This window comes from Vulpes vulpes, chromosome 1 (genome assembly GCF_048418805.1).
Source record: "Vulpes vulpes isolate BD-2025 chromosome 1, VulVul3, whole genome shotgun sequence".
In the NCBI taxonomy this organism is placed as follows: Eukaryota; Metazoa; Chordata; class Mammalia; order Carnivora; family Canidae; genus Vulpes; species Vulpes vulpes.
The window spans coordinates 86937919-86961694 of NC_132780.1; the positions used below are offsets into that span (position 1 = coordinate 86937919).

Genomic DNA, 23776 nt, shown 5'->3' on the forward strand with positions numbered 1-23776 from the left:
CCTAAACTAGTTTTTGGTACATAGGGCTCTTGCAGATCTCACTCCCTGCTTCCTTCTCTAACCACACCTCCATGGATGCCTCATTTTTTATTCTGCTCCCAGATAATCCAGTTATTTTGAGTCCCTAAACTCAGCATGAATGGAAGCTGTTCCCCACATCATCACATCTGCTCTAAACTTTCAATTTCAGCTCCCCAAAAGTAGTCCCTGGAAATCTTCCCTCTTCTATCCCTTCTCGGAGCTTCAATGGTCTCTCCCTTGACCGGCTGTTCTTTAGAGGAACAAAACCAGTGTGGTGGTCCCAGGCACAAGAGTTAAGCAAATATATGTAGGGCAAATACCTGCAAAAGCATTAATCTCTTACTGTGACTCTCCTCATTCCCTGGGGAGGCCCAATAGTTCCATTCACAATGGAGCATCTATTCTTCCAGCGTGAATGGACAGAGAGGATCCTATTTCTTTGTCTTTACACTCTGGAGAGTCACAGATGTGCCTGGACAGCCTGGGGTGCTACTCCTGGAAGAAGTCATGACTAGGAGTAGCTGGGGGTCACCTGCCAAGAGGTAGAGGGATCTAGCACATGTCTTGACCCTACTAGGATCCTGGAGTTACTGCAGGCTGGGGGCAGGGCAAGGGCCATTCCAGAAGGATAAAGACTTAGGTTTCTGTCCATATATTAAACTGTATAACTTGAAATTTTCCAAATAATTAGGTGGGTTAAAGAGATTTCTAAGGGGTTGTAACCCCTTCACTAAAGTTATGATGTCCTCATGAGATTACACCTCATAAATAAGAATAGCCATTGGCATGTGACTCTTCAAAGCCTCATGGTCAATAGAGCATGGGATGGGCGGGAAGGGTAATTCCCTTATAAATCACGTGTGAGTCTTCCCAGTCTTCTGCATTTTACTGATCATACCTGAAGCAATTTATTTCTCTTGTATAATCCTTTCTCTTCCTCTACTTTTTTCTTCTATCTCTTGCCAACTCACCATGAGGAAGGTTATTTCCTTGCTTTCCCCTTAACTGCCTAAAGCCTCTAATCCTGAGTTTCTACTTCTGTGAAATGGGAGTAATAATAGGGTTGTGAGGATTAAGAAGACAGTATCTAGAAAGTGCTTAGCACAGCAAGCAAGAGGATGTAATGCATGTTAGCTGTGAGCATTGTCCTTTATATTCCACTTATGAATGGTAAACAGAAGGAAATACAAGAAATAAATCACTAGTTAAGGAAAAGAAAAGTAGTAAGTCTGATGATACAATTAACATATAAAGGCAAAGCCATCGACTTCTTTGTCCTCTTTAAAATAACCAGACCTATACTTCTGAATTGCTACACTGAGTAAACCATCAATCAATGCCCAGGGTGGTGGAAACCAACACAATGAAGAATCTGACCAAAAAAATGGTGGGAAAGACGGAGAGAAAACTATATTGGAAGCCACAAATAAGTTGGCTTTTTTAAAAAATTTCAACTTTAGGGATCCCTGGGTGGCGCAGCGGTTTAGCGCCTGCCTTTGGCCCGGGGCGCGATCCTGGAGACCCAGGATCGAATCCCACGTCAGGCTCCCGGTGCATGGAGCCTGCTTCTCCCTCTGCCTCTCTCTCTCTCTCTCTCTCTGTGACTATCATAAATAAATAAAAAAAAAATTAAAATTTCAACTTTATTCGGCCAATGTGTTCAATTTCAATATTATGGCAGAAATGCCTGAAGAACTGTCAACATTTGATTCACCTCAAGCATCCTTCGCTATCTCCCAGTCTGGATATGGGGGGGGGGGTGTCCTTGTTCTTCCTGCTGCAGACCACAGGCCACAGAGGTACAGAGGTACAGAGAGAGAAGGGAGCTGCTCATATCTGTCCTGGGTCTCAGGCAGTCACTGCTTATTGTCCAGCTGCAATAGGGTCTATGCTGTGGCAGACACCAGAAGTCCCTGTTTAACCAAACAATTCAAGAGACATGCTCAGTCACAGCAACACTGGCATGAGGTAAGAGGGATCACATCTATTCTGACTTAGTTCCTCTCCACATGGGACAGGAATCTTCAGGGAGTCCTGATCAAGTTACAACAGACATCCTAACATCCAAAAATGTCCAAAAAAATCCCACAGATGGAATTTTAAAATAAGTGATAGTATAAACCTCACAGAAAGGAGACACTGCCAGCATGAGGTTCCAAATGTTTCAGTGAGCACTCTGGAGAAAATGACATATGAAAAAGTACATCACATTTAGCAACAAAAAAGATGGCCCATAAAATAGGCTGGCCTTGAGAGAAATCCCTTTCCAAAAACTGAAAAGCAAACAGAAAAAAATGGGCTTATTTTTAATTTTTAAAAAGTTTTTAATTCCAGTTAGTTAACGTACAGTGCTCTACTAATTTCAGGTATACAATATAGTAATTTAGTAGTTCTGTACATCACCAGGTGCTCATAACAAGTGCCCTTTTTAATCCCCATCATCTATTTCATCCCCGCCCCCCCGCCATCTCCCCCTCTGGTAAGCATCAGTTCTCTATAATCAAGAGTTTTTTTCTTGATTTGTCTCTTTCTCTCTCTTTTTTTCCCCTTTGCTCATTTGTTTTGTTTCTTAAATTCCACACATGAATGAAATCATACGGCATTCTCCATTCATGTCTTTGTAAATGGCAAGATTTCATTTTTATGGCTGAATAATATTCCAGTGTATGTATATACCACTTCTTCTTTATCCATTCATCAATCAATGGACACTTGGGTTGCTTCCATATCTTGGTTATTGTAAATAATGTTGCTATAAACATAGGGGTGCATGTATCCCTTTGAATTAGTGTTTTGTATTCTTTGGGTAAATATTTAGTAGTGAAATTGCTAGGTCATAGAGTAGTTCTATTTTTAACTTTTTTAGGAACCATTATACTGTTTTCCACAGTGACTGCACCAGTTTGCATTCCCACCAAAAGTGCATGAGGGTTCCTTTTTCACCACATCCTCGCTAATACCTGTTATTTTTGTGTTGTTGATTTTAGCTATTCTGACAGGTGTGAGGTGAGATCTCACTGTAGTTTTGATATGTATTTCCCTGATGGTTAGTGATGATGAACATCTTTTCATGTGTTTGTTGGTCATCTGGATGTCTTTTTTTGGATAAATGTCTGTTCATGCCTTCTGCCCATTTTTAATTGGATTACTTTTTTCGGGGGGATGTTGAGTTTTTTAAGTTCTTTATATGTCCTAGATGCTAACCCTTTATATGCCATTTGCAAATATCTTCTCCCATTCAGTAGGTTGTCTTTTAGTTTTTTTAATCCTTTTTAATCGTTTTCTGCTGTGCAGAAGCTTTTTATTTTTATTTTTTTTAAGATTTTATTTATTTGACAGAGAGAGAGAGAGAGAGAGAGAGAGAGAATATGCAGGGGGAGCTGCAGGTAGAGGGAGAGAAAGGGAGAAGCAGGCTCCTCATGGAGCAGGGAGCCCAATGCAGGGCTCTATCCCAGGACCCTGGAATCATGACCCGAGCTGAAGGCAGATGCTTAACTGATTGATCCAGCCAGGAAGCCCATGTGCAGAAGCTTCTTATTTTGATGTAGTCTGATAATTTATTTTTGCTTTTGTTTCCCTTGCCTTGGGAGCCATATCTAGAAAAAAGGGGCTAAGACTAATGTCAAAGAGGTTACTGCCTATCCTCTCTTCTAGGATTTTTATGGTTTTTAGTCTCACATCTAGGTCTGAAAAAGAGAGGTTTAAATTTATGTGTGTATTAGAATGAAGTGTTGCTTCAAAAACTGCATTTCCAATCGATGTCCCTTCTTTATGGTGAGGATCTACGGAGTACACTAAATGTGGCATCAGAGGAGAAGTGGAAGCTCGCATTAACAAAAAGGAACATGCCAGCATCAGGAGATACAACATTGTTTTCACTATTAAATTCTAGGAGATTACTGCATAGATACTTACATAAAAAATACTGAGTAAACTAATAGGCTATATCTCCAGAGTGATTTTGTAAAACAGGCAGGTCAGACTGGCAGAAAATGCCTGGAGTAATATCAGCTTGACTTGTACTCAGGTTCTGCTGCAGAGTGTTAGACCATCTCGGACACATTTTTAATTTCTGAGTCTCAGCTCCTCATCCGTGAGATGGTGATAATAGTCCCTACTCCTCAGGGTCACTCTAAAGATAAAATGAGGCAGTAGAAGTAAGTAGCTGGCCCATGCCAGGTATTTAATAAGGATTTTGCCTTCCCATCCCCAGGTCTATCCTATACAGATCTTCATTATTCCTTGTGCAGATGTATGGATTTTAATATTTGTATTGTAATATTTCATAAAAATAGATGAATCACAGGTTATCTACTTATACAATTATTTCATTACCTCCCCCACTAGATTATAAACTTCACGAGGAGTGGGGTTCTGACAGTTTCCTCCTAGCATAAGTGGTAAGGAGCATATCACACATAGTACCTGTGGCATCAGTATTTGTTGTAGGAAGGAAAGAAGACTTTTTTATTGAGGACTTACTAATATGGTCTAAGAGTGTTGCTTTTTGGTGATCAGCTTAAAGCATATATGTGGCTTTAGAGACTCTCCAGGGAGAATGGTTGCTGCTCCTTTGACTAGCGCTCTCAAATATCAACATTAGATGTTCTGAACATTCACAGGCTCCTTAGATTAAATCTGCTTTCTCTCCAGCACCAGCAAGTGAAAAGTTTTAAATGACTCAAAAATGGATTTTATTGCTTTTATGTTCTTTTGATCTACAAATTTTCAACAGTATAGTGTATTTATCACTGAAAATGCACAACCATTCAGTTTCAAAACAGAATGAGGACAGATTACAAGCTAGCTTCGAAAATTAATTACCACTTATATAACAAAATTTTTGTGGTAAAATATGTTCTCAGTTCCAAATGACTAGCTCATGAATGAACTTTTAAAACCCAAACCACGTGTACTTCAGAGTTGTCTACAACACACTGATGAGATACTATGAAAGATTTATCTTTATAATGTCATTAATTTTTTTTAAAATGCAATCTAAGTAAAATCTGAAATCTCTTTTTTTCCTTCCTTCTTCCCTCCCTGCCTCCCACCCATCCCTTCCCTCCCCTCCTTGTGTGTCCCAAACACAGTTAAAAAAAAAAAAGTCCCTGTATTCCAAGCTACATTGGCAGAAGAAGCTCCAAAAAAGTGTTAAGACTGTGACTCACCTCATTGTAATTCTGCTTATAGAGTTTATGGAAAAGGAATGAAATCCAAGAAAATAAAATAAAACTTTAAAAATCCCACTGATAAGCAAAAATCCTTTCTGTAGGAAATAGAGTTATATAAAAAGATTTATATTTTGTTTCATATAACTCAGAGGAAACCCATGTGCCCTGTTAACTGCCACCTCTAATTAGTTACAGAACATTTAACTCCATAAATATTTTTAAGGATTAATGATAATTGACACATGTATTATGCCTTTAATCTTTTAAGAAATGTTAATATTGACTCTTTTTCCTAGAATTTGGGATGGCGCCAGTATTTTGTCCCAGTTGAAAAAGAAGCAGAGATGCCATCTTGTAAGTAGCCCCTTAATGGTTGTCAGCCTGGTAATGTACGTTGGCCTGGGTCTGTCTCTTTGCCACATCTTCCACTTAGCTCAGCTCCAGCCATCGCCAGGGTTATTTCCCTCTTTGTGTTCTTCCATTAACCACTTTTTTTTTTTTTAAGATTTTATTTATTTATGCATGAGAGACATAGAGAAAGAGAGAGAGAAAGGTAGAGACACAGGCAGAGAGAGAAGCAGGCTCCATGCAAGGAGTCTGATGTGGGACTTGATCCTGGGTCTCCAGGATCCCACCCTGGGCCGAAGGTGGGCTAAACCACTGAGCCACCGGGGCTGCCCCAATTAACCACTTTCATTGAACCCCAAGGAAGCCTACAGACTAATGAATTCAAGGATTCTCAGACTAGGCTGTGCTTCCCCAACCATGTGGGCAAGTATGATGAAGAATACAGATGGTGTACAGGTCCAATCCTGGGTTGAAACCATCAGAACCTCTGAGCATGAGACTTGGGCCAATCAGGGTTGATCAACCTTAGTGTAACTTTAGTGGAAATGGAACAGCATTATTCAGACTCTAACAAATGGAGGTTGACTTTTAAAGGAAGAGAGGAGCTTTTGAGGGGGAATCTGTAAAGGTCAATTTTATGTGTCAACTCTACTGGGCCACAGGATGCCCAGGTATTTGGTTAAACATTATTCTGGGTGTGTCTGTGAGGGTGTTTCTGGATGAGATTAACATTTGAATCAGTAGGCTGAGTAAAGCAGATTGGCCTCCCCAGTGGAAGTGGGCATCATCCAATTCACTGACAGCCTAAATAGAATCACAGGATGAAGAAGGAAGAATCTACTCTCTGTCTATCTTCAATCTAGGGGCCTTCTCCTGCCCTTAGACTCAGGCTTCGACTAGAACTTCTGCCATCAGCTTTCCTGCTTCTCAGCCCTTTGAGTTTGAATGGAAGCTGTACCATCAGCTCTCCTGCATCTTCAGCTTATCAACTACAGATCTCGGTGCTTTTCAGCCCTAAAAATCACATGAGCCAATTCCTTATATGTATATACAAACAGACACATATGTGCATGCATGTGCATGTGCACACACACATATCCTACTGATTGTGTTTCTCTGAAGAACCCTGAATAATACAAGATCATATTTCTTTCAACCATGTGTGCTAGTATAAATATGTATAAAGGTGCACAGACAATATTTGAGAGATATTTTATAACAATAAGACAAGGAAGCAGAGGGCAAAGTGCCATCATGTTAAAATAAAGATTGGGAAACTCCCTACCTAGGGCTTTGGAAAGAAGGCTCCTGTTTAATTGGAAGGAGCAGTGCAGGGATGCAGAATGAAGTTTGTTTTTTATAAGAAAACACTTTACATTCTTTTCACATACATATAAATAATCTCACATGATTCTAAAAAATAGGCTGGTGAGACTGTGAATATAGTTTAAAGGTGAAGGTATTGTCTGATGGTATTGAATCATGATAAGCTCCCTACTTCTTTGTTATCTAAAATGTTTACTGAAAAGATAAAAGAAAAATATCATCAGTAAGAGAAAGGCAGTGCTGAGTGCCAAAGTCAGTGGGATGCAAGGACACAAGGATTCTCAGGGCATCAGAAGCTTATCAGCCTGGGCCTTCTTTTTTCATTCTGTCTCTTGGTTTCTGTGAGCTGTGGTCTATGATCTTCAGTACCAGAAATCCTGATGTTCCTTATGGCTGATGCTCCCCACTGCATTTGCCTATTTTTGTCACCCTTCTTTGATCTCTTTATCTCTTTTTCATCCCTTCTTTATTTAAGCAATTGATTAGTGCTTTAGGAAATAGACTAACAATCAGTCATATTAATGGGATGGGGCTCTAAGCTAGGGATGAGGATTATTTTGGAAAATGTGTTCTTCAATAAAAACATTTAAAAGTGAAAAAAAAAAGTGTAGTACTGCAATTTAGAGAAAATCACCTAAATATAGATAAAGAAAATAGGGTAAGATAATGATATCTTTCTGAGTTTCCTATGTCAGAACTTTTCAGTCAAACTTACCACACACAAGCAATTGGGGAAAAAAAAATCACAAATGAATACTTTAGCATATAACCCTAAGAAAAATCTAATGAAAAATCACCATGCTGGATTTCAATACAAATTGTTGCATACAAAACCTGTTTTGCAAAAATGTTACTGGTTTTAATGTAAGTTGCTACGTAAAATGTGAAAAGTTTTACAACTATATTCTGTAATTTGGACTTTTAGTTTAGTTTCATGGCTTATTTATATAATTCTACAAAATGATGAGTCTGGAAGGCTTGAGCTTATAAGGGAAAAATGCCTTTACTTTAGTGATTCCAGTTTAAACTTACAGAAATATCAAATTACTTATTGAAAAAAAAATCCCAGATGAAGTAAAAAGGAATGTTCTGAGAAGTTGCCTTTGACAGTTACGTTGTCTTGATCTTATAGATGTTTGTTTCTCAGGATTACTTAGTGAAGATTATCAGCATTTTAAAAATAAGAATGGCCAGCGGTCTTTAACAATCTCGTCAGAGTTCTAATGGTTGAATCTTTTTTTTTTTTTAAGAAGTATCTAATCTAATTTTGTATAAAAATCTGAGAGCAAACAAATGAAGAAGGAAGATAATTATTTAAAAATGAATGAAGAGAATATGACTTGCTCCTCACTGTTCTTCCAACATCCCACCTTGACTGCCCCGACCTTGGACTGTCTCTGCTACCTGTGATTGTAGAAGCGAAGTCACATGACAGAACACGAGGAGGATCTTTCCTAATGATGAGTCCGGGAGCCTGATCTCTGACTTCCAAATAAGGTTAAAGCATAGCTTCATCATCCAGATCCTGAAATGTCAGCCAACTTCACCAGCATGAGAAGCGCAATCAAAAAAAGACACTGTGCACCAACAGAAATACATCAGTCACTAAAATGGAAAGCCATATAGCAACAGCTGATGTCAACGCCGATGAACATTTTTAAACAACGACAACAGACTACTACATGGGTGTGTCTACCAAGATAAAGGAACGTTCTCCTCCTAGAGCCTAAATCTGGTGAGTAGGAATCATATCAACTGGGCAGTAAACTGCATACGGAGAGGTACTCTTCCTACCATCTTTTCTTTACCCACTAATACCATCTTCACGCCCACCTGTAGCTTACTCTTCATCTTTTGAAAAATATTTCTTTTATTTATTCATGAGAGACAGAGAGAGAGAGAGAGAGAGAGAGAGGCAGAGACATGGGCAGAGGAAGAAGCAGGCTCCCTATGGGGAGCCCAATGCAAGACTTGATCCTAGGACCCCAGGATTGCGCCCTAAACCGAATGCAGACGCTCAACCACTGAGCCACCCAGGTGTCCCACTCTTCCATTTTTTTTTTAAGATGTACATATATGTTTTAGAAGGAGTGTGGAGGGACAGAGGGAGAGGGAGAGAATCTCACGCCAACTCCCTGCTGAGGGCAGAGCCCGAATCTCATGACTTGAGATTATGACCTGGGCCAAAATCAAAAGTCACTTAACTGACTGAGCTACTCAGGCGCCCCTCAGCTTACCCTTCATTTTAAACTCCCATGTCCTTATTTACACTTGGACCCTTTGAGCATCTTCCTTTCCTCCAGAGAATGTTTGAAACAAAAACACCTAAGGAAAACAACATCGGGATGCCAATTTTCACCATTACCTAATTTTTCCAACCTGTTACAAAGTGCAACTCATAAAATCAAGAGGGAGCATCATTCTTTGTGTGTGTTAAACACTCATGGTAAAGCAATACCAAATGAAGGAGCCAAGTTTTGACAACGCTGCAGAGACCCTTCTGGAAATCGCTTGTGAAATGGCACTCCTTGAAGGCCCATAATTCATTAACTTGGCAACACTCCCTTTCAAGGTCATTTCCAAATGCTCGTCTTGTGCAGAGCAGCATGCGTGGAGCAGCACTAGCATGGCACCAGGTCAACCCATTAGTCATTGCTGGAGTCAGCCTTCTGTGGAGAGGCAGCCTGCTTCAAAGTCAGATGGGCTTTTGAAAAGCATGCCAAAAAAACTTTCAGATTTGAAATGTTATAGAGAAGAAGGTCACAACATCTTTTCATTGCCTACTATCCTTGCAGAAGGTTGCTTTTCATATTTTTATGCAAATATTAAAATCTACCCAGTGTGAAAACCAGGTTAAAAAATGTGGTGAGTTTGCGCATATGTCTTCAATTGAGCATGGTGCTGAGTGCCAAACTTCAACCAAGCTGATCAGACTGTAGGTCTGTGTAAAAGCCTACAGTGGTGGAATCTAGTTGCTATAGCTGCAAATTAAACAAATAAATGAGACACCATGGAATGCAGCAAAATATCTGTGGTCTGATTAGTTCGTATTTGCCATATGTGTGAATATTAGCAGTCAAATTCTGAGCTTAAGCAAAGTTCTTTACAGTAGATGCAAGTGAGGGGAAAATGCTTAAAAATAAATAAGAGAGATCTGAATCCTATGTCCAAGGATAAATATCTTACCTTTTATATAAACTTTTAAGGAATTTCATTAGCTTTTCATGTGATGAGTATATACAAATTTGATGTTGCTAAAAATATAGATTTCCACCCAAACATTTTTCCTTGCAGCTTTAGACAGAGTTTGACACTAGCTTCTTACCTATTATATGATAATAAGTTAAAATCATTAGCTATAAGGAAACTTTATCTTACATTTTCCATAAGATTCCTATCCTATCCTATTTGAAGAGACTTCTGTTTATTGAACCTATTATGTGGCAGGTACTGTGCTATGTACTTCCACAGTCAATCTCAGGAATTCCTGCAACAAGCTGTAAGTTCCTCACTAGTGGAATTCAGTAGAGAAATTTCAAAAGATCATTGAACAGAGAATTTTATTCTGACTAACCTCTTAAATTACTTACACTAAACCCTTTTCATAGAATGATAGAACCAGAAAAAGCTTGAGAGGTCATTTGACTCAGCTGCCCTTTTGAGGTGGCTCACATGTCTTCATCTACTAGAAAAACTGCATACAGAAACAGAGTGGCTTTGGGGATTAACCTGGTATGAGAAAGAGAATGGAACAAAAAAGACACTCTATTGTGTGTGGCAGCAGGGCAGATATAGAAAAGGATGTTTACTAACATCAGTCTTTTTATCCTAACACATATAGATAGTAGCAGTGTGAGGAGTAGCATTTGTACATATAAGATAATTTGATATATTACCAGGTCACATGAATTAATGTATTTGATAAGGATGAAAGGAGTTGCCTTAAGGGGAAATATTTCCATCCACCAGGGCTAATCCTTGCAACTACGTTAAAACACCTTAATTAGATCGTTAAGGGCAAGCTCATTCTCTGAATATGGATATGGTAAAACAATAGGAAAAAGTCACTCCTGCTTCGAAGAAAAGGAAAATAATCTAAAATGCCAGGAATGTTTATCACTCTAAAATGTCTTGAAATATGTTTGCAAAATATTAATGACAATTCATGTTTAAAGGCATCTATACACTAGATGTTAACAAAGCTCCATAGAGAGAGGCCCTAGGTACGGTAAGTGTGATGGGGTCCATTAGCCTAGTACCCTACTCCCAGCTGGGACATTGGCTAGCTGTGCAAGCCTGGACAAGTTATCATGCTGCACAATTGAAAGCCAGCATATATATATATATATATATATATATATATATATATATATATATAAAAGAGGGGTGGTCACTTCTGTGATATAAGGGAGAGTCGATGCATGAGTGGTCTTGGAGGAGGAGGGTTTTTTTTTTTTTTTTTTTTTTTGGAGGAGGAGGGTTTTGACAGAGAACTGAGGGCTAGGTGGACACTCGGTCCTGGGGAAGCCCCATCTTAACCACAAACAGGCTCAGGGAAGTTAACCAGTATTCGTAAAGGACTAGGCAGTTTGGAGACAAATTTGGTAGTTTAGGTTCAGATTCAAATAGAAAAAAAGAAAAAGTTGAGTTGAGCATTTCCTGGTGGGTTGCCACAATCTTTCCTTGCTTTTCTTTCTTCACTTTTCAATATGACTCAGATAAAGGAGCACGTGGACAAGATGAGGATTCTTATCATCTTCATGATCTGGTGTGAACATAAGGATTTGGGACAACGATTCCGGACTCCCAGAAAAGTTTCTTTCCCCATTTTATCTAAATGTGATCAACACAAAGACCCCTCGGGATCTCTAGATATCTAGAATCCAGCCAAATTGGGAACATCAATACCTACCCTTCCTAGGTGAGTTTTGTCCCCAAGCCTACCATCCACCTGTTGCCCATATCATTTTATAACCCTTTCCCTTACCAGATCCCTTGTCGGAGAACTCTCTCTTCACTATATGTATTGCATTAATTTCCTATTTCTCCATCCCTGGATTCGGTGATAATTTTCAGTGGCCAATACTGCTGTCTGCTCTTCCCTTCTGCTACCACATATATCATTTTTATCTAATACTTGTCTTGACCTCAGGAATGAACCATCCTCTCTGCAGATGATTACAAGGTGTTTAAAATTTACTGCTCTGAAAAATCAGTTATTTTGTTACTGACTTTATTCACAGCCCTGGCCTCCAGAGAAGCTCAACTCAATGGCACAAACTTAGGCACCTCAATTCAAAATGGAGTTTTATAAATCAATCATTTTATTAAATTCCAAAATATCCATTTAACTATCCTTAAAATCATAGTACTGTAGCCTCCCCAGAGTCCATGATGTATTTGAATTGAATTTGATGGAATTCACTAGGGATGCACCTAAGGATCCTATTTTGTATATATAAAAAAAAAATAACAACAATTCCAAATCTTAGCTAAACCACACACTGGTCAGGTAAACACTATATGCAAGAGTTAATGGAGCTCGGACAATGCTAATAAGCCAATAGCGATGGCTAAATTGCTCTGCTGTGCTCTTGTCAAATCATATGAAACTGTAAAAACAAATCTAGACAAGCTGAAGCCTAGGTAGAGGAGACCAAGCATGATGGTAAAGGGCCTGTATACCATGTTCTCTGTAAATGTTTATAGAGTGTGCAATAATGCCAGAGAGTATGCTAGGTTCTGGAGGAAAAGATGAAAGAAAAAAAGCAACATTTGCTGCCCTTTATGGCCTCATAGCCCATTAGGGTAATAATTACTAAATAAATAAATAATAATCAAACAATGTGATAAGTGAATTCATAGGTGTTACGACAAAGAGTTCTGAGTGCAGGGAGAAGGGACCTGCTCAGATGCCTAGGAGATTCAGGACCGCTTCATTCACAGGTGGTGTCTGAGAAAGGAATGTAGCAAGGAGCCATCAGAACATTAGCTCTTCTCGATAGGTAAGAGAGGCAGCAATGAGAAGAAAGTTCTGGTGAGGAGGGAGTAGGAGGCAGGGAGATAAGAGATGAGCCTATTGCCTCAGTTCATTGGGAAGATGATGAAGCCTTGAACTAAAGTCAGGATGGTGGAGATGAGGAGGCTGGGGCAGCTTTGGGAGCTACTTTGGAGGGGACTAGGACTCTATTAGGACTCGTCAGCTAACTGTGAGGTATGTGGTAGCAAGAGGAGCTTTTGACACTTCTGCCATTATGAAAGTGGCAACATGAGATGGGTAACAAGATGAGAGGAGGGGTTAATATATGAATTTGTTTCAGTATGTTCATCTCAAGGCACTTGCCTCAAATGCTGAGTACAATGCTCCTTGGAAGTTAGACCAGGAAGTACAGACTTGGAATGGCCCATATAACAGAAATTATGGGGAAGAGTGAGATCCTCTCAGAAGAGAACATGAAGAGAACAAAGACAGCTAGTATTTGAATCCTGCAGAATGGATGAATGGACTGGGCAGATTTGAACTGGAGGGAAAAACAGAAGGTTCAGTTCCTTAAGAGAGTCTTCCCTAAGCTGGAAACTCCATGATTTTGGTCTACTGTTGAAGCTCCATCATTGGAGATGCTCAGGTAGAGACCTGAAAGGGAATTTGCCAAGATATTGTTCAGAGAATTGAGATATCACATGGTGTATGGAACAGATGGTCTTTAGAAACACTTCCCAAGTTTTAAGATGCTAGGATTCTGTGTCTCTATGATCGGAAATGCAGCTTTGTTTTTCCACTTCACTTTCTTTGGCAGCTATCACTGATGCTTGCTGAGGTTGGAGCTTCAATTAAAAGAGAACTGGAAAGGATAGCAGGATGGACTTCTGCCAAGGAGTTGGGTCTGTGGCTAATGAATGATCTGTTTGTGGTAATGAAGAAGGAAGCCAGTTCCTAAGACAACACCTTCGGGTCTAGCCCTACCTCTCCCTCAACTATAAAGAACTAAGGGCAAATGAATGGGAAACATATGAATGAAGTTTACTTTGAAATATCTATGGATTTAAGGATTAGGGGTAAAAGAACTTGAGTAAACCACACTTTGGGTTTTGCTGACCCCAAAAATATCTGAATAAAATTTATAGACCTTTAGATGAACTTAAAATACTGCTAGGCCTGCTCATCTATTCAGTGAAGTAAGAGAAAGGGCAGAGTGTAAGCCAAATAGTATTAGTCTTGAATTCTATCCTGAGGTGGAATATTAGCTCTACAAAGGAATTTGTGATGTCAGAAAACTGCTTTTAAAAAGCCATGGAAGAGGCTATCTATCTTCCAGTGGATAGTCTTTCCTCCTTTATCGAATATTAGTTGACCATAAAGTTGAGGGTCTACTTCTGGATTCTCTATTATGTTCCATTGATCTATGTGTCTGTTTTTGTGCCAGTACCACATGTCTTGATGACCACAGCTTTGTAGTACAACCTGAAATCTGGCATTGTGATGCCCCCAGATATGGTTTTCTTTTTTAAAATTACCCTGGCTATTCGGGGTCTTTTCTGATTCCACAAAAATCTTAAAATAATTTGTTCTAACTCTCTGAAGAAAGACCATGGTATTTTGATAGGGACTGCATTAAATGTGTAAATTGCCCTGGGTAACATTGACATTTTCACAATATTAATTCTGCCAATCCATGAGCATGGAATATTTTTCCATCTCTTTGTGTCTTCCTCAATTTCTTTCAGAAGTGTTCTATAGTTTTTAGGGTATAGATCCTTTACCTCTTTGGTTAGGTTTATTCCTAGACTATCCACTGGAAGAAAGACAGTCTCTTCAATAAATGGTGCTGGGAAAATTGGACATCCACATGCAGAAGAATGAAACTAGACCACTCTCTTTCACCATACACAAAGATAAACTCAAAATGGATGAAAGATCTAAATGTGAGACAAGATTCCATCAAAATCCTAGAGGAGAACACAGGCAACACCCTTTTTGAACTTGGACACAGCAACTTCTTGCAAGATACAGCCACGATGGCAAAAGAAACAAAAGCAAAAATGAACTATTGGGACTTCATCAAGATAAGAAGCTTTTGCACAGCAAATGATACAGTCAACAAAACTCAAAGACAACCTACAGAATGGAAGAAGATATTTGCAAATGACGTATCAGATAAAGGGCTAGTTTCCAAGATCTATAAAGAACTTATTAAACTCAACAGCAAAGGAACAAACAATCCAATCATGAAATGGGCAAAAGACATGAAGAGAAATCTCACAGAGGAAGACATAGACATGCTCAACAAGCACATGAGAAAATGCTCCGCATCACTTGCCATCAGGGAAATACAAATCAAAACCACAATGAGATACCACCTCACACCAGCGAGAATGGGGAAAATTAACAAGGCAGGAAACCACAAATGTTGGAGAGGATGCGGAGAAAAGGGAACCCTCTTACACTGTTGGTGGGAATGTGAACTGGTGCAGCCACTCTGGAAAACTGTGTGGAGGTTCCTCAAAGAGTTAAAAATAGACCTGCCCTATGACCCAGCAATTGCACTGGTGGGGATTTACCCCAAAGATACAGATGCAATGAAACGCCGGGACACCCGCACCCCGATGTTTCTAGCAGCAATGTCCACAATAGCCAAACTGTGGAAGGAGCCTCAGTGTCCATCAAAAAATGAATGGATAAAGAAGATGTGGTTTATGTATACAATGGAATATTACTCAGCCATTAGAAATGACAAATACCCACCATTTGCTTCGACGTGGATGGAACTGGAGGGTATTATGCTGAGTGCAGTAAGTCAATTGGAGAAGGACAGTGTATGTTCTCATTCATTTGGAGAATATAAATAATAGTGAAAGGGAATAGAGGGGAAGGGAGAAGAAATGGGTCGGAAATAGCAGAAAGGGAGACAGAACATGGAGGACTCCTAACTCTGGGAAACGAACTAGGGGTGGTGGAAGGGGAGGAGGGAGGGGGTGGGGGTGACTGGGTGGTGGGCACTGAGGGGGGCATGTGACGGGATGAGCAATGGGTGTTACTCTGTATGTTGGCAAATTGAACACCAATAAAAAATAAATTTATTATTAAAAAAATTTAAAAAATAAAATAAAAAGCCATGGCCTATTACCCTAGAGAAAAAACTACTAATACCCAGATAAAATGACCAATATATGGAAGAGCTTTCCAATAAATGTGATCCAGGCATTTCTATTTACCTGGCCTGTAAGTCTCAGACATTCCAGGGACAACGCTGTGTTCTTTGGACATCATTTCAGGCCTTCTCAGGCAGTAGTAGCAATATGATACATACGAACCAGTAAGACCCTCAGAAGGGATAGCAGGCTATGTATATAAGATTTTACTGCAGTGCAGCTGAGATTGAAGAGTGAAGTAAAATACAAGTTAGGAAAAAAGTGAATAGTTTGGGGTTGCATTCTCTGTCAACTACTATGAAAAGGAAAACACAAAGAGTAGGAAAAAAAGGCAAGAGAAAACATGGACATAGAATATCAGTAAAATTCACATTGATGCAACAAATAATCACTGATTTCCATTATGTAGAAGCACTGTTTGAAGCACTTGGGATAAGCGAGTAACTGAAATGAAGATCCCTGCCCTTATGAAAATTATATTCTAGCAGAAGGACATGGGCAATAAGCCATAAATACAACATGAAAGTAAAACAATATAAGATGTCAAGGATGGTAAGTACCACGATAGGGACAAAGAGCAGGGTAAGGGAACGCTGGGGACATGGGGGTAGCTGGCAATACCTTCACAGTGAGCCTTACTGAGAAGGTGAGCCTGAGCAAATGAAAATTCACAAGGAGAAAGCTATGATCAGTAAAATGAAATGTGAAAAAGCTTACACATGAGAACCATATGCAGTAACTCTGAAAGTATCTGCCTCACTGGATGGAACTCTCCTTCTTGCTTCTGGGTCTTTGGGGTCTTATTTGTTTTCTTTAGGAGGTCCATTGGGAGTCTTAGAAAGTGGTTCCCAAGAAATTTCTGACCTCTGTTCCAGTCTTACTTTTATTTTTGAAAATTTCCAGATATCTTCCAGTTACTTTAGAATATATTGGGAAAATGAGAAAGGTCAGTTTTTTCATATGAAAAAGAAGATTGTCTTCTCTTGTCCAACAGCTTATTTTGTGAAATATCCACTATCAGGGTGGCATAGACTCCATAGGTCATGAAATGCATAATCTCTGTGGCCCAGAACTGGAAACTTCCCATAAGTTGTGTTATTTAACAAAAGAATAACGTCAAATCTGAGTTCCTGCAAAACCAGTGATCATCCAAAGAGTATTTAATGCCTTCTCTTTTGGGAAAGATAAATGTACAAAAACTTTAGTAATTACCAAATGTCAAAATAATATTGAACAGAATAAATAGTTGCCTAAATTAAAGTTCTCTTGAGGATCAGTTACATACAACAACTGTCAAATCAAGCACGAAGAGAGGTGGGGTTTATTTTTTTATCTCCTTATAAATTATATGGGGAATGAACAACTGCTGTGATTATAAGAATATCTAGGTCATGTATGCTTAAAGATCTGTGATGATGATAATAATAATAATAATATCCAAACTTCTGCAGTGCTTGGCATTCTCAAAGCATTTTATAAACATTAATTAGGTCTTCACTAAGCAGCGACACTGTCTCATTGTTGGTTTTTCCTGTTACAGCATTGCTGAGAATCTGCAATTTTAATGGAGTTTAGATATTTCTTTATTTATTGCTTTTAATGTATATTTATTCCATTGACAATGCTTTAAACTTCTAATCAGCAGAAGAGAAAGGTTCAGTGATCTATTTTTGCAGCCAAGAAACAGGCCAGAGTAACAACAGTGCTTCTTCTTATCAGAGTGAACACAGCCTACCAGAGACTACTCTGTTGCTTTGTGGACTTGTTTTCCTATTCACTTTCTTTTACCTCAAACATGACATTTCTACCCTTTAGAAGTGTATTTTTCTCATCCTAGCAGGGTATTTTGCATTTCATAGGTTTTCAACAAATGTTTGCTAGATTAAATTAATTCAAACCTTAGCCCTCACGGTTGCAGCCATGCAGACCCCAACCACGACTGTCCATGACCATTCTTGTGACATTTTGAAAACAGACTCATTTTGCTGATATCTCTAGATATAGAGAAAGATAGAAATGTAAACATGACATTCTTCCAAGTTTGGTTTGTTTGTTTTTAGAGAGAGAGCGCAGAGAGGGAGAGGGAGAAAGAGAATCTTAAGCACACAGGGCTCCATCTCACCACCCTGAGATCAGGACCTGAGCTGAAATCAAGAATCCAATACTTAACCGACTGAGCCACTCAGGTGCCCCAACATTCTTCCAACTTTCAGAAACAAACACATAAATATGCTCTTAATCACCAATGCTTAATGAATGCCTAATGGGCATCATGTGCTGTTCAAACTGCTGGAAATACAAAAATAAATAGGGCTGCAGGGATAGAATAGTTCTTGATTTTTGGAGACTGAAGTGATTCCAGTAAAATGTTTTATATTTTATAGGCTGATATTTTTATTTATAATAAATTAAAATTTTGTGTGTATGTAACTGCTATGTTAATAGAGCCTGGAGATAAGATGGCAGTTATAGAGCGAGGTTGTATTACTGTTGTAACTCATCTATTTACCCATTTCCTCTTCTCTTCTTCAAAAAAATTCTAAGACTGCTTGCTGGGAGAAAAGAGGTATACAATAGAAAGGAAGAGATAGGATACTTCCCTTTAGTTACAATCCTGTCTAACTTATGGGTACTTTAGAATAAATCAAAAGGAAAGTCCTGGGAATTTCAAATACTGTCTGTTTTCTTTCATGCCTGGTTTCTTGTACTAATTTTGTGCTGGGCAGTTGAGTGCTGTAAATTCAAGACTGACTTGGTGATGTCTTCTTAAGTGGTGCCATGACAGACTGATAAACTGCATCTTAGTTTGGTAGTTCAGGGCTCTAGATCCCAAGAGATTATGTTGAGACTCTTCAAACACGAAATGTGATTCTACACATAAGAATAAGGTATATTCTCTCGCAGAATTCTTGTACTTAGAAAGATCTAGACAGGCAATTGTAAAAGGCCTAAGAGGCCATAAACTACCCACAGAAATATTTAAAATTTACAAATTAAGCTTGTAAAATATTAAATATGTTCTGTCTTCCTATATTATTAAATATATATTTCATCAAACAAAATTAAAAATATATGATTGGATGGATGAGTAGCAAAGTAAAGACACACAGATTTATCAATTACAAATGTGTAAGTTATAAATTATAAAAATATATTGTTTAATATAATACAAATATTCCAAAAATTTATTTTCTTGCCTTCATTTCAGCAAATTCACTGAATATATTGTTATAATGGAAATTTTCACAAAATTTAAGCTCTATTTATAATATCAATGTAAGGTATTAATTAATAATAAAATGGAGGTATCTGGGCTGCTCAGTCAATTAAGCATCTGTCTGGCTCAGGTCATGATCTTGGGGTCCTGGGATCCAGCCCTGTGTCAGGCTCTCTGTTCAGCAGAGAACCTACTTCTCCCTCTCCCTCTGCCTGCCACTACCCCTGCTTATGCTCTCTCTCCAATAAATAAAATCTTAAAAAAAAAATGAAATAAAAAGATAAAATATAATTATAATCAAAGTGTACATAATTTGAATGTTTTCATCAAAATATGAACATTCAAATGAATGTAAAGATTTTTAGCAGAATTATTTTCATATTTTTTAAATTAAATATTCAAAATTATTAAAATTAAAATACAAATTATAATTAAGCTTTTTAATAAAGTGAAAATGTTTATTTGATTTATTAGTATTTCACAAATATTTTTATACATTTTTATAAAAATTAAATTATTCATGGTTCTAGCAGTTAATATTCATATTTTAATAGCCAAACTAAAGAATCAGCATCCGATTTAAAGTTACATATATACAAATTTAGAGTAACGTAAATTAATATCGGAAAATATTCCTCAGCAACCATATGCAACTTCTTTGTTACTAATTCCAGAACCATGTACTGGAACATGAAGAAAACCAAAGAAAGGTCATTCATCTCTACTAATGAACAAAATTCATTAGGAAAGAATCCATTGAGCTATTATCTTAGAGGATTTGACATGTCAATTCATTTATCTTTTCCCTTTCTGATATATCTGTATCATTCAAATTCCCCTTAAATTTCTAAGTAGTGTTTGTCTCCAAGAGTGAGAATTTTAATCCATCAAAGTGAATGAAGGGAAAATTCTGAGAGTCAAGGTATAATTCTAATGGCCTCATCAGTACTTAGAAACCATTCGTTGGAAACATTAAGTAGCACCTGCATCTACAAAGGTTGTGATTTATTCTCTGACCTAAAGGTAATATTGTGCATCTGAGGTATATAGATGACATGCCAAACAGTTAAGGCCTGTCCTCAACAGCACATTATGCAACCACCAGTTGCATTCAAGGGCATTCAAGGCCCTCTTCATGTTGTTAATTTCTCACTGCGCTAAACTTTATTGTGGATATGTACTTATAGGAAAAAACATAGTATGGTGCTGTCCTCGGTTTTAGGCATCCACTGGGGATTTTGGAATGGATCCCTCTCAGATAAGGTGAGGGAAATGACTGTATACTGAATTCACTCATCAATCTAACAAATATGTATTGATCCTACTACACATCAGGTGGGTGGGTGGAGTGCTGTTTGCACTAGGAAGGTAACACTTGTGTGGGGGATACAGATGTGTCAGTTGGAGATTGTGAAGGTGCTTTGGAAGCCTACCTGACAGGGGAGCTAACCTGGCCTGCGGGGGTAAAAAGAGACTTCTAAGAGATATTCTACAAGCTAACAAGGGTTCTCCAGTAAAGAATGGGAAGGCATGTGGGACAGGGGATTGAAGAGCCAGGGTTATGAAAAGGTCACAGGCAAGAAAAGCCAAAAGTTGGAGAGGCACAGAGTAACCATATCAAGTCCCTTAGATGGTAAAATGAATCTGACAAGACCCAACTTATGTGTTTGGAACCAGAAGAGAGGTGCCACATTAATCTTTTAACAGTGTGGCTCTAATTAGACTCAAAGAAAATGCTAGTTCTCTGAGATATGCCACTTTTGATGAATTGGCTTAGGAAAGAATTAATCAAGCCCCTGAGTACAGTAATGTTTGTTTGTTAGCACACACCACTTCTCTCAAAATATACCAGAATTGGGGGCAGAAAGGAAACTGTTATTTTGGACCTATGACGTGCGATTCTAGCTCTTCGTTCCCCTATAATTTCTGTGATGGGTTGCCCTTTTCACCAGGAGCACCCAGTGACATAGTCTAAAAATTGCTGTAACCAAAAAATGCAGGCTTCTTAGTTAATGACAAAACTGCTCAATTCCAGAAGCAGAAAGGGAAGACAACATAAAATTTCTCTGCAGAGGATGTATCCTCAAGTCTTGCAAGGTGACATGCAAACCATTCAAAATAATTGATTTGAAACATGTGAAGGCAACACCATGGCTAAAGCATTGGAAGGAATCAGAAGAAGAAGGGAAAGAGCTAGCCACCATAGGCAAATGCCCTCCATGGGCACAGCCTGCCAAGGACACTTCCAATGCCTACAGCAGATCTCCCAGAGAAAATAATAGTCTCATTGCTCCTGCGGAGGAAATTCTCCCAGTGCAGTAGTTACTTCCAATACCATCCCCTGACGTGAAGTGGAGGAACCACAGGGCCTCGAGAATTGTATAGGTGTGACTAGGTCCTTAGGCTCTAATAAGGGACAAGTTTTTGGATGGCACAGAAATTAAATTCATCCATGGAATGAGCTAGTTGTATTATCCAACAACACCGACATCTTATAAACTGTGGATTCATCTACTACATAGTTTTAATAGTGACCAGTTTCATGGGAAGATGCTTTTTATTTACATGCAGTATTCTTTTCTAATTACAATCTTTCATCCCTATCATTGCACAGCCAGTTAGGTACATTCTATGAAAAGCCTAAATTTAATGAAAGGAAATTATTTGTTTTAGTCCACTCACCATTCCGTGATTCAGCCACCCTGGGATAAAATTATCAAGCAACTTCGGATAAATCATCTCTCTGTCATAGGCATAAATGATCCAGAACACCGCTACAACGAACTGGAAGGGAAAAGAAATCCTTTATTTCAAATTTACAATATACAATTTGTTTGGTTATCCATTGTTCAAAGAACTCAACAGACTGTACTCTATAGTGAAAGATGAATTAGTAAGTCAGCTAATGACTGGAAAGGGATTTCTAACTTCACTCCATTAGTGGTAACATGTGGGGTCCTTCATCCTTCCTTGGTCTGCCTACTGTGTTCTCTCAGGCAAAGGGATCTGTTTTCGAGGGAGAGATAAATAATCTGCCTGTCATCTGGAACAGCTCCCTTCTAGGGCTAATTGTGTTGGTCTGAATCCTCTCAAGAGGGTTTAAAAGTTCACTGGTGGTTTTTTGGATCCCATTCCCCACTGTACAGAGTCAGCACACATTCAAGAAACTGTAGTGGATTTTCCTTGAACCCATCATGTGGTTTAAATTAATCTTCACATTCTCAAGTTTCCATTTCACCACTAACAGCATTAAAATCACTGCTATATAAAATGTCCCAAAGTCACATTTCCTGCAAACGTATTAGTTTATATAGGCTAAGCAGGGGCTTTGGCTGTACTCAAAGCAGAGTATATGGAACACAAAGGAAGAATCCTAATTCTCTTAGAATAACTTACATGTTTATCTGGGTTCCTGAGGTTTATCCTGACCCATCAGCAACATAAACCATCCAAAGAGAGTACAGTACTCGATTTAATCTCTTATCTTTGTTCAAACTAATGGTGACAGAAGTTCAGATAAAATAAAGAAATGAATGGTCCAAGGTCTTAACCTTCAGCATAGAATTTGAAAGAAAAGGCAAATGCTACATAGTCAATAAATGTGGTGTGGAGAAGGGAACTATCCCAGAGGGAAGGATCAAAGTCTCTGCAGAGTTATGTCTCATAATAAATGCTACAGTGATAAAATGCAGATAAATATTAAGCAGAAACAATTTTTATCTCATTTCTTGTAAGTCGTCCATACCCCCACATTTTATTAATAAAAGTAGTAAATATTTTAATGCCACTTTTCATAAAACTTCCAACGCAAGCTAGTAATCAGAAGGGTTCCAAAATTCTTTTCCAAGTATGTCAGTTATGACATGGGTAATCGTAGCCTGAAAAAAAGAGTTCACCCTTAAAACCTAAGATGTTATGAACATTTCTCATTTCATAAAACATATTGAAAGATAATTACAACAGACAACCGAGATTACACACATAGTTTCAATACCGGATTGGAGTCTCCAGTTATTTATCTTGCTTTGGGGTCAACTATTTTCACTCAGTTGATAAATGTACAAGATGGAAAAAAATATTATTAGCTTAATGTTAACTATAATTAGGATCTTTCCAAATACAATGAATTATTCACAACTTTGGTTTATTCACTCCACTACAGATTTCAAGTATACTGAAAATCACTGTTACCTGGCCTCAGACTTCGGCACCAAACTTTATAGCATTGCGACTCAAAATGTAGTCCCATGGATCAGTAGCCTCCATGTCACCTGAGAGCTTATTAGATTTGTGGAATGCCACATTCTATTCTGATATGTTCTGAATATGCATTTTTAATAAGATCTTGGGGTCATTCATATCCACATTAAAGTCTGAGATGTCGGCTTTGGAAGGCCCTACTCCAGACACCTTGAGCCTCTTCCCCCACTGAGGGGGCAGTCACAGAGCCCAGTGGCTGGTTTACCAGAGCCTCCACCGCCTTTTTCAGACCACATCCTGGGAAACTGTGATCCTGCAACTTCCTCCGCCCAGAGACACA

At 38.5% G+C, this 23776-nt stretch overlaps 1 protein-coding gene across 9 annotated transcripts in view; it reads right to left on the bottom strand.

The window, feature by feature from the left end:
• The window catches only part of AIG1 (androgen induced 1), a 240788-nt gene that overhangs the window by 137595 nt on the left and 79417 nt on the right, over nucleotides 1–23776 (bottom strand). For 8 of the 9 annotated variants that reach the window (XR_011994168.1, XM_025997931.2, XM_072719496.1 and 5 more), the window contains exon 3: nucleotides 21919–22020. The exons of the other annotated variant lie outside the window; for it this stretch is intronic. Coding sequence is in view for 7 of the 8 variants with exons in the window: in XM_025997931.2 (XP_025853716.1) it covers nucleotides 21919–22020 (102 nt within the window). In the remaining variant the exon portion in view is untranslated. The remainder of the gene's footprint in view (nucleotides 1–21918; nucleotides 22021–23776) is intronic. 9 annotated transcript variants of the gene reach the window in all.